Source organism: Musa acuminata, chromosome BXJ2-2 (assembly GCF_036884655.1).
Source record: "Musa acuminata AAA Group cultivar baxijiao chromosome BXJ2-2, Cavendish_Baxijiao_AAA, whole genome shotgun sequence".
In the NCBI taxonomy this organism is placed as follows: domain Eukaryota; kingdom Viridiplantae; phylum Streptophyta; class Magnoliopsida; order Zingiberales; family Musaceae; genus Musa; species Musa acuminata.
The window spans coordinates 24,746,806-24,758,547 of NC_088339.1; the positions used below are offsets into that span (position 1 = coordinate 24,746,806).

The 11,742-nt window shown below is 35.5% G+C and overlaps 2 protein-coding genes across 2 annotated transcripts; one reads left to right on the plus strand and one right to left on the minus strand.

Moving 5' to 3' along the window:
• Positions 1–85: 85 nt before the first annotated feature.
• On the minus strand, positions 86–2,960 carry LOC103976135 (Golgi apparatus membrane protein-like protein ECHIDNA). The gene is made up of 6 exons (XM_009391333.3): positions 2,903–2,960; positions 2,576–2,632; positions 2,294–2,497; positions 2,129–2,188; positions 1,132–1,258; positions 86–401 (listed from the first exon to the last, which is right to left on the minus strand). Exons 1-6 carry the CDS (start codon positions 2,915–2,917, stop codon positions 313–315), a joined length of 552 nt encoding a protein of 183 aa, XP_009389608.1. The 5' UTR covers positions 2,918–2,960; the 3' UTR covers positions 86–312.
• A 1,383-nt stretch (positions 2,961–4,343) lies between these two features.
• LOC135605528 (protein decapping 5-like) lies at positions 4,344–11,406 on the plus strand. The gene is made up of 8 exons (XM_065095713.1): positions 4,344–4,612; positions 6,562–6,662; positions 7,551–7,619; positions 7,696–8,628; positions 9,387–9,467; positions 10,329–10,523; positions 10,645–10,755; positions 10,836–11,406. Exons 1-8 carry the CDS (start codon positions 4,465–4,467, stop codon positions 10,983–10,985), a joined length of 1,788 nt encoding a protein of 595 aa, XP_064951785.1. The 5' UTR covers positions 4,344–4,464; the 3' UTR covers positions 10,986–11,406.
• The last annotated feature ends 336 nt before the right edge of the window (positions 11,407–11,742 follow it).

An 11,742-nucleotide genomic window follows, 5' to 3' on the forward strand; every position in this document is an offset into this window, starting at 1 on the left:
ACAACCATAAATATTTAAAATTTGGATTATTTAATTGCAATACTAACCACTAACATGTCACAATAAAGATGTTTGCTCATCGGATAAAGGTAAAAAAATATTTGATAACATAATATTTGCTAAATAATTTATGCATTCCATTCGATGCAAATGGCATAACGACTTCATTACAAATAAATAAATTTCTTGTGTGGTACAATGGTCAAGAGAAAAAAAAAAAAAGATGTGAGGATAAAGCGGCTTTTTCTTCCGGAAAAACAATATCCTCTTAACGCGACGAACTTGCAGCATTTCCTCGGTTCATTTGTTATTTCAGACGATACTAAATGCTGACTGCAACGATGATGTCAAATGCGATGCGATTGTCTGACTAGCAAATTGTTGGATCTGTTTCTTGGCATCTGAAGCACAGAAAAGGGGGGAAGAAAAAAGAGGTCAGAACATCAAAACAGGAGTATTTGTCACTCGAGATCTCTAGCAGCAGTTCTCAAGAAGGGGGGCAAAATATGTCTCGAATAGTTAGTGTGCCATAAATAATGTCTCACCAGGAAGGAAAAGAAAAACCCATATCATCGTAGCATGCAGTAGTTGAGCATTGCTATAATTGAATTAGGAATTGGAAACACTTCTTACAAGAGCCAAAAAAAAAAGAGCATCTTTATGTCATATTCACATGAAATGGGTCCTTTGAGTTTGCGAATAAAAAGCCCAAACAAATATATGCTTCATAGCTTCCAAATTCCAATTACGTTCAAAACATCAGCATATCTTTGAAACAACAAGGATAAACATGAGATTAAGCAACATAATAATTTATAGACTATTATTCTTACAATAACCGTAAAAGAAGTGAAATATCTAACAAGAGACGAATTCCAAAGATATACATATAATGCACATTCCAGTGTCCAACCAAGTAGTAGTATAGATGCCAACTCCTAATTTGTTCAGTTTGATCTGGGTTTTGATCAGATGTGGTTTCTTTACGTTAGTAAGAAAGCTAAGAATTATCCAGTATATGAAGTGTGCCAGATTGCAAGCACAAAACATCAGAGATGTTTGGCTTATAATCAGTATATATTATCTAGACAACACAATGAATGATCAAATCTAACCACATGAGACATGTACCTTTACGGCATTTAGTGAAGCCCACAATGTTTGCAATGCTGAGGCTTAAACAAACTCCCACGACTAGTAGATAATCTGCCTGAAACCTTATAAGTGAGAATATCGCAAGGAAAATCCAAGCAACAGCCTGCAAACGCGAGGAATGTACTTTTAAGAGAATTGGTATTGCAACTTTAATAGCAACTGCATAATTCAACTTTCATTTGTGAATTACGTGTATCTCACAACTTTTCATTTGGGTCAGCAGAGAAAACAAGTGAAGGTGCAATGGAAGTGAGAAATGCTAAAACAACAGGGAGAATTATGCCTCCGGTATTTAGAAGAAGCGATAGGTCAAACAGAGTAAACCATACAAGCAGATTGGCATTAAAGATGACAAAACTATGAAGATACAACACCTTACCTGAGAAAAAATAATAATAATGCACGAGTGGAAATACAGGTCGATAAGAATAATTCAAAGATTTTGAAAGTAGTTTTTTCTCTGAATGATAAGTAACATATCAGTCATGAATATTCATTTAACCTTTATTAATTATTATTATTTTGAGTCCTGGTTATGATTTAAAGTTGATGTAATAGCTAATTAGCTAAATTCGATCCAGTTTGAATTTGTTTTGACATAAAGAAAAGATCCTATTATCATGTCAGATATTGAATCATGTATAACCTTGATGGAGATTTTCTTTTTCCTGGTTTCCAACTTTTCATTCCACACTTGTCTCTAGATTAAGCCATCAATACTAGCCATATGAATTCATATGTGGCTATGAACCCAAAAATCCTATGTATAATAAAGCATGCCTGTGTGTATGAAGAAATAAACTACCATGTCATCCTTACATGAACTGTTCCTTGCTTGCTGGTTTGAAATCGAGCATGCCTCTGCTCGATAGATAACAAGAATTGAGAACATAGGATACTTGTTTAGCATCCATAAGAACAAGTGACTACATAAACAATGCAAGCAATAGCTATAATGAATTAGACGACTTACCGTGATATAAAGCGTCCACCAAAAGAGCCAGGAATCCTTCTTGTTCATACGCGCAAGAGACTGTAAAGATAATAAATCAAAGAATAAAAATGGATGGGAATTCGCATTGTACTCGATCAATCAATCCCCCAAATAACACTCAAGCTAGATAGAGAATGCCAGAACCTCCTGATCCAAGCATTCGAACTTCCAGACGCTCTCTCCTCGCTCATCTATCTCATTCCACCACCTCAGCCCGACCAGTATCCTCCCGCTGACGTTCTTGACGACCCAGAAATCGAGAGCCGCAAGAAAAACAGTGACCACAAAAATGATCACAAAACTATCGATGAAGAGTGCTGAGAGTATGTAGAAAGCCAACGATGCAGCCTATCGACATGAAAGCAAGCAAACTCATTGCCACAATAACAACAACTAGTAACTGGTAATCAATGTCAAAGAACACACCTTGAAAAGAACATGGAAAAGGCAAGTTTTTGGATTCGCATAATTCTCCTCTGTAGTCTGCAAACAGTATCAACAAAACGATCAATAATTTCCGAAATTAAATAAAATTTCATATTGCGAGCATGGATCCAAGATCCACGAGAACCTAGCTTCCTTTCTCGATCAATTCCATAGGGGAAAAAACCCATTTTTATCATGTAAGCGACAAGATCCGATCGATCTGAAACTAAAAGAAGAGATGGGGGAATGGTGAATCGGTGGATGGATTCCATTGATGAAAGAGACGTGATCATGGGGTGTTATTCATGGATGGGAGAGAGGGATTACCTGGACTCGCTCCATCTCGACAGGGTGTTTCTTGATCCCTTCCGGTGTTCTCCACGACGGAGTCGCATGAGAGGGCTAACTCGCGTATATATGCATTGGTAATTTTCACTTTCATCCCTCAAAAAGTTTAGATTTAACACATTAATATACCTAATTTTTTTTAAATAGATACCATATTCTTTGTTTCGCATTATAATGTCCATCGAGAAATCGTATATATATATATATATATATATATATATATATATATATATGTATGTATATATGTATATATATATGTGTGTATACATATATATATATATATGTATGTATACATATGTATATGTATATTTATATGTATATGTATGTGTATATGTATACATATACATATATATACACACATATATATACATGTATATATATATATATGTATATGTATATACATATACATATATATATATACATATACATATATATATATATATACATATACATATATATATATATATACATATACATATATATATATATATATATATACATATACATATATATATATATATATATATATATACATATACATATATATATATATATATATATACATATATATATATATATATATATATATACATATATATATATATATATATATATATATATATATATATATATATTAGATTTATAAATTTATCGATTGATATTGATAAGTAAATATTGGACACCGTTAACACCAATTGTATCAAATATATCAAATAAGGTTTGTATGACTAATACTTACATCACTATTAGATTAATATTTTAGATTAAAATAAAAATTTATCAGATTAGTTTTGATTAAATATATCTAATACATAAGTATATTTAAATTAATATTAATTATAATATATATAAGTTTTTAGATTACATATTTTATATTTTATTTTTGGACTGGGATACTGCAAATTCAAGTCGACTTATTTTTTGGCTGTAAAATTAATTTTGTCTTATTACATGAAAGTAAAAAAAAATCCTAACAAGCATTTAAAAGAATTTTGTTAGACTCATTTTAATATATTTATAGTTAATTTTAAGGGTGAATTCTTAAAAATTTTAAAAAAAATTCACATAGTATCTTTATTTTAAAAAAATTTTGCAACTGCGACTTACATCACTTTCTTCTTTTCTTGTACCATTAACATGATCAGTGAAGAGGAAGAAGACGATAATTTTTGTGTCTTATCTTTCTTGTGTGAGAGTTACGAACGATGAATCTAACATAAAAACAAGAGTCGACGACGAAAAGAGATAGAGGTAAGTTATGTATAAGAAAAAATTGTACCTAAATTTGATGCTACATGTACAATTTTCAACTGCTTTTTTAAAAATAATTTGTTATTATTTTAATCCATCCCAATTATATATATATATATATATATATATATATATATATATATATATATATATATAAGGCAGGGAAAGAAGAGGAAAGCGGAAATCGGTTTCGATTGGGTTGTGTCACCCTCTCCAAATCCGACCTGTCCAAATCTATACTCGCCTCCTCTCTGTTTCTTCTCATTCTTCGGTTCCTTCTCTTGGAGGCGATGGCGGTGTCGGAGACCGCGAGATCGGGGTCGTCGGCGGACTCATACATCGGGAGCCTCATAAGCTTGACCTCCAAGAGCGAGATCAGATACGAGGGGGTCCTCTACAGCATCAACACCCAGGAGTCCAGCATAGGCTTGCAGAACGGTAGAACATCCCCGCTCCCTCCTCCATATCGTTCCGTCGCCCCCTCCCGCGTCCTCTTTCTGGTGTTTCTTGAGAATTTGCTAGTCTTTTTCTCTTGATGCTTTATCTGGATGCTAGGGTTTCTTTATTAAAGGGAGTTGAATTTTTGTGATTATTTTGTAGCTCTTCCTCGATTCTTTTAGGTCACAGTTTTAGGTTATCGCTCGCTCTCCATCTTCTTTTAAATGTGATCTGAAAATGTTGTTGTTACGTTATGTTTATGTGGTTGTTAATCAGAAATTGCATTTTGTTCAAATTTGTTCGTTATGTCCCCAAATTGCTACATCTAGTCTCAGCTTAGGTTATTTCGAAGCGTTTATAAGGGTTGATAGAGTGGGTTAGAATCTCTGGATCCTTATAGCCCTTATAAGGATTGTCTCTGTCGTAACGTATCTTCTCGAAGCGTTTATAAGGGTTGTCTCTGTCGTAAGAGCATGGATAACATTTGTCGTTGCATTTCCTATCTTAATCGGCGCTTCTTGATGGCTGAGTAATCAACATTTTAATTTGCTTTTAATTACCTAAATTTTAGATGCTTCAGTTAGAAATCTTTCCTTCCACAATACTGTCGTCTGGGGTGTATAATTCTTCACATTTGGTTTTCACATCAACTAACTAGAGATTAGCAAGAAAAAAGATACGTTCTCATGCACACACATACATGCATGAACACTTCTTTCATGTTTTCTTTTGTTTATCATCTGTAAACATCTTTACCATTCTGAGTCTTTTTTAATTGGTAGTCTATGTTTCTATGAATTTTAAGATATTTAATTTCTGAATTATCAATGATGTGTGTTGGATAGTGGATCACATGTGTCTGCTAACTGAATTAGTACAATAATCAATTACTATAAGCTTACTCATAGGAAAAGGATACAAGCTTGATTGTTTTCTTCAGATCTCTTTGCCCTTCACTGTCAATATCGGGATCCTTTTAATATAATTTTTGGAAACATGAGATCTTGCATATTCTTGAGCCTATTAAACTGTGAGCAAAATATTCCTGCCTTGGTAGATTATAGCAGAATCCACTTCATAAGCTAAAAGCCCATCTTGGATGTATCTCCTTGCAGCAAGTTGAAGTTATAGTGTCTACTTCATGATAGTATTGTTCTTTTTGAACTAGCTGATATGTGTACTTTCAAATAACTGTTATAGAGGTCCAACTAACAAGTAGCAATTCACATTTTATATTTTACCATCAGGATTACAGGTGGCAACAATAAAGCTTGTTTTTGAAACATAAGTTGATAAAATATTCTCACTTTGATGTATGGCACTGATGGTGTGATCGTAGTTGTCATGGCCCGAGCGAATTAGTTGCTCAATAATTTGTATGGAAAGGGATTGTCTCACAGGCTAACATGTTATAATCTTAAGTTATTAGTAGGTTATATATATATATATATATATATATATATATATATATATGTTTGTGTGTGCGTGTGCACATATGTATGTACACACACACACACACACACACACACACACACACACATATATATATATATAGATAGATAGATAGATAGATAGAGAGAGAGAGAGAGAGAGAGAGAGAGAGAGAGAGAGAGAGAGGTCACCCTCTCATAATTTACCAATGCCACACTTTTGTAGTAATGCAGTCACCAATGCTCCAGTGGGCTTAACTTATTCATGGATTGTTATTTTTATATTTAGAACAAGAATTAGTTTGGCTGAAGAGTTATTTGGACAATATTGTTTTGATTTTCATTGTAATAACTCTATAATATCATTGCTCAATTTTTTTTCTTTTTGTTGGAAGGCCAGGAAAATATTATTAGTTCAAAATCTTTTTCTAGTCATCTCTTTTTCTAGTGTTTTTACGTACATGAACTACGTGACAGTATAGTTTCCTTCAACCTTTTCTTTTTTATGTTTGTTTGCAGTACGCTCATTTGGAACTGAAGGACGAAAGAAAGATGGACCACAGATACCACCAAGTGATAAAATCTATGAGTACATACTCTTCCGAGGAAGTGATATCAAGGTACCATGAGCAATCAAATGACATGTATTTCCGCCTGGAGGGTAGTGAAGTTCAATGAATTCGTAAGAGGAAGCTTAAGGAAACTTGTGTCTCAAGGAACATTTTGGAATAAAGTAATTTGAATTAGAAAGGCTAGGTTGAGGATCTTCATTTTTCAGTTTCTATGTTTTTTTCAGTCCAACATTCTACAATCCTCCATCCTTTCTAGACCTGTGTTTCAGTTTGCATGACTTGGTCTTGGTTGTTGTCACTTTAGCATCATTGCTGAATCATGAATCATCAGGCTTACCTGGCATGATACATTTCATTGCCTCATGTTGTATCTAATCATTTTTGTCCTTTTTGTTCATCTTTAATATTTTTTTCATTGATTTGTGTACTTGGAGTGCCTTATTATAGTTCTTTTTGAAACATTTGTAACCTATTTAAATGATGACAACTTTGAGTATTTGCTCACATGTATTGTTCTGAAAGGCCTAACTTCAAGTTTATTTATGACTGATTTGTTTGGTATTGTGAACCATTTTATTTCTGCTGCTGTTGGGTGTTAATTTTATTTGTAATATAAGCTGAGTTCTAGTCCCTGTCCATTGTGTGGTCCACTATATCAGTGTTCCGTGCAGCTGCTTTGATCAACAAATGGAAGCTGACTTTTTTCAGCTTGATTCTTAACATAATGGATTGCCTCTGTTCAGATTTTTTTTGATTAATAGGTAGCAGGCATCACACTTAAAGAATAATGCACTATCTTGCTGTTTATGTGATACACTTGGTGAAATTATTTTGGCTGTTTAAAGTTCTCGTAACTTGAAAATCTTATGTTTGCTATAGCTCTGCCTGTTGAATGGTTTATTTCTTGATATTTAGTTATCGTTTCTCTTGCTATAGGACTTACAGGTTAAGTCCTCTCCACCAGTTCAGTCAACATCCATAAACAACGATCCTGCTATAATCCAGGTAAAAAAAATGAACTTGCAAATTTGTGATAGTTGATCGTTGGTCTGTTCTTATGGTATCTTGAAATGTTTGGCAGTCACAATATCTTCGTCCTGCATCTACCTATACAAGCACACCTTCTGTTGGAAGTGGAAGTATAGCAGATCTTAGTTCTCATACAGCTCAGTCGGGGCTTGCAAGCTCAACATTTCAAGGAAGTTTACCTCTTTATCAACCTGGTGGAGGCTTGGGGACATGGGGTTCCTCACCCACCCCTCCAACTGCAAATGGTTCTGGACTCGCAATGCCACCATTGTATTGGCAAGGATATTATCCCCAATCTAGTGGTCTTCCTCATTTACAGCAACCAACATTGCTCCAGCCACCACCAGGGTTGCCTATTCCTCATTCCATGCCACTCCCTTTTCAATATCCTGGAGTGAATCCATCCTTTCAATCTGGATCTCAGAATTTGCCTGAGATTCGTCCACTTCCACATGGTACTGCTACCCCAACCTCTGGTCCATTGCCATCAATGATGGATCCATCGTCAGCAAGCACATTATCTCTGGAAACAACATCAACTCTGTTGCATAATAGAACTCCGGTAACAACTGTCCCTGCAACAACCTTCAGCATTAGTCTGCCTTTGGTGCCTCCTTTGACTTCTAATTTTGAAAAGACTGCACCCATGCCCCAGAGTATGCCTTCTGTTGTTAGTAGCAAGCCTAATACAGAACCTGGTTCAACCATGGCACATTTATCTGTTTCACAGCCAGTACCTTCTGCTGTTGTTTCATCTAGTTCAAGCCAAGTTGAAAAGCCAGTAGGTTTAGTGACACCAGGTCAGCTGTTGCAGACAGGCTCCTCCTTGCTTCCTTCATCTCAGCCCTTGCAGACGAGCCAAACAGATGCTGATGCTAAAACACTTGAAGATAAGTCTAAGCCGTTGCTTCACGAACCATCATGTAGTTCAGCAGCAGAAGCCATGGAGCCCATATTGTCAATTCCAAAATCAACCATGCAGAAGGTACGCTAATACTTTGTTGTTGACATTGGTATAAAATGTGGTACCATTAACCCATTCAGCAGAAAAGGTATGCTGTGCCATGTTGTTTACATTGGTTCAGAATGTGATAACATTCAATCGATTCAGCAGTCCTTTTAATTGATAAATCAATTACTGCATTTGTCAGTTCTGAATTACATTGATTGAGTGCGGTAACATTAAACCCATTCAGCAGTAGGTTACTGTTACTATTTTGTTTACATCGGTTTAGAATGTAGTAACATTCAACCAGTTTAGCAGTATTCTTTTGAGTGATGAATTAATTACTGCATCTGTCAGTTCTAGAATTACTAAAAGATCAGGAAGCAATGTTCCAAAAGGTCAGGTATTTCTGATTTTCTTGGTGAGAACATGGACTTTATTTCATTTAGACAAGATGACAGTGATGCTTGATTTCTTTTACGATTCCCTCTCTTCATTTGTTAAGTTGGAAATAATCCAACAGATAACTGCTTTACAGTCAGCCTGTTCAGCTACTGGATTTGTCTTATTTTCTATTCAGCTACTGTTACTATGTCATCTAATTCACTCTTTATCTCTTCATTTGTTAAGTTGGAAATAGTCCAACAGATAGGTGCTTTACAGTCAGCCTGTTCAGCCACTGGATTTATCTTATTTTCTATTCAGCTACTGTTACTATGTCATCTAATTCTGGAGATACATTCAATACTGTTTTTGAAGGATAATGTATTTGATGATGGTGTTTATTGAATTTCCAGTCAAACGGAGCTGCTTTACACAATTATTACAACAGGGGTCGTGGAAGAGGAAGAGGAAGAGGAAGAGGAAGAGGAAATGAGGTACCTATGATTTTCCTTATATCTGTTCTACAGGAACAACATTTCAGAAATAGGATAATTCAAAATGTCTTGGGGAGTTCAAATTTACTGCATTTGTTGACCTTGCTTTGTTCTCTTTAGTGTCGCCATTATATTTAATGGAAAAGTCAACCAACCTTGTACTATGTAAACGTTTGCATATTAGGTTCTTAGGTAGATTTGGAAAATATGCAGTCACTTCTAGTGCTTGTTAGTCAAACCATAATATAGCAATTTAGAGGATGGCCATGAGATTACTTTGAACTGGAGTGTTTTCCAGAAAAGTGCCCCCTTGAAGGAGTAATGAATTCAGGTGCATCTTGAGAGAATTGATTTGATGATCTTTATGAAACTTGTCTGATAAACATTAGAAGTTGAGGGGCACTTGTCGCTGAGATATTATTGTTCACAAATTAGTGAACCTTAGACACTTTTCTTTCTTTCCTGTAGTCCTTTAAAGCAAACCAACTGTTCACACATGAGCTTTTTTCCCTGCACTTTTAAGGCCATGACTACTGGGAAACGTTCCTCATGTTGATTAGCTAATTAATGGTTAACATGAGAATCTAACATGCGACATGAGCAGAAGCACCCATGACTGCAGCTCTGACACATGTTACCTAACCAACCCTTAACTAACCCTCTCAAGACAGTATGATCGAGGTAGTTGGATTCATGTGTATGTCAAAAAGCTATTCTTTTCATTCAAATATATACTGATATTGTTACTAATATATTTACATAGTTACTTTTGTTTAACTATAAAATGGGCATCAAATTTTTAAAGCGGATTCTTCTGTCTTCAAGCACCTAATTGGAAGTGCTTCTTGTCGGGTGTTGCAGCATTCATGTCCTGTGACTAATTTTACTGAAGACTTTGATTTTATGGCGATGAATGAAAAGTTCAACAAAGATGAAGTCTGGGGTCACCTTGGAAAAAATAAAGCCCATTGGAGGGACAACCATGGAGAACTGATAGAGGATGAAAGTGACTATATTCTGGAGGAAGATGATGAAGCTTTAAAGCTTGTGACCAAGGTAGTCAAAGTGCATTTTACGTGATTTTGCTGGTGTTTGTCATTGTGCGCTGCTTGCATTTGTTTTCCTAAGTATTGGTGCTCTTCAACTCCATTGCTCACGTTGTTTTTTCTCCATAAAGCCTGTTTATGTTAAGGATGATTTCTTCGATACACTTTCTTGTGCGACCCTTGATCATGGGACACGAGGTGGGAGGACTAGATATTCAGAGCAGTTGAAGATAGACACGGAGGTATTTAGGTGTCTCCTCGTGGATTTCTTTGCCATCATCTATACTTGGTTTATGAACTTAGTTCCACTTCCTCAATGCAGACGTTTGGTGATTTTAGAAGACATCGACCAACTCGAGGTGGTGGACGTGGCTTTCGGGGTGGTGGTCGTGCTCGAGGGTCTTACGGTGGCAGGGGCTATGGATACTTCAACAGGGGGCGCGGTTATGGTCACCCGCATCACACTTCCTAGCAAAAACTTTTGCTAGCATCAGTTTTGGTGCTGGTAGGCTACTATCAGCTGAATCAGAAATGAAGGGACTGATTTTTCACTGGAGCTTAGCCTGAAAAAAAAGAAAAAAAATTTGTAGTCCGAGTTCTGTTCCAGTTGCCATATAATTACTCTTGAAGTAGCAGCAGCAGCCACAAGGTATGAAGGGCTCCATTTCTAGTACTCGAGCAAACAACTTCTGCTGTTGCTGGTCTTTATGCATCATTCATTGCAGTGGTTGATCTTCACCGTGGCGATGGCATGGGTTTCTTCCAAGTTTTAACATTTGTTATGCATCTTTCCTTGTAGCACTAATTCATCACTATGCATAGTTTAACGTCAGTTTACTCAGAAACGAGAAATTTCATCAGTTAAATTCTGGCTTTGCACCCTTTTATCGGCATTAATCTCCATTAATCTTTTTACTAAGCTGCGTGAGTATTCTCCCGTATTTTGTTAGCGACCTCGATCATGGTCATTTTGACTAGTATACTCTAGTCAGATCACAAGTTCACGAGTATTCTGCCGTCTTTTGCTCCATGAAGTTAATTTGATGATTTTTCATGAGGCCAACTTCGAATGCAAGTATACACAGATCACATGATGAAGGTTCGGCAAGCACATTTAGAATTATACCAACTAATCAATTAACTTATATAATAAATTAATTATTCGATTCACTTAATCAAATTTCTTGCACAGCTGAAAGTTTATTGTCAAATTTTTGATACCAAATGTT

What these genes read in the sequence shown, in the direction of transcription:
- LOC103976135 (XM_009391333.3), bottom strand. An exon ending in GGTGGACGCTTTATATCACG is followed by an intron (nt 1,259 to 2,128) that starts GTAAGTCGTCTA and finishes TCGCGTTTGCAG; the next exon opens with GCTGTTGCTTGGATTTTCCT. An exon ending in CTTCACTAAATGCCGTAAAG is followed by an intron (nt 402 to 1,131) that starts GTACATGTCTCA and finishes TCTGTGCTTCAG; the next exon opens with ATGCCAAGAAACAGATCCAA.
- LOC135605528 (XM_065095713.1), top strand. Translation starts at nt 4,465, where the DNA reads ATGGCGGTGTCGGAGACCGCGAGATCGGGGTCGTCGGCGGACTCATAC. An exon ending in TCCGAGGAAGTGATATCAAG is followed by an intron (nt 6,663 to 7,550) that starts GTACCATGAGCA and finishes CTCTTGCTATAG; the next exon opens with GACTTACAGGTTAAGTCCTC. An exon ending in AGTTGAAGATAGACACGGAG is followed by an intron (nt 10,756 to 10,835) that starts GTATTTAGGTGT and finishes TCCTCAATGCAG; the next exon opens with ACGTTTGGTGATTTTAGAAG.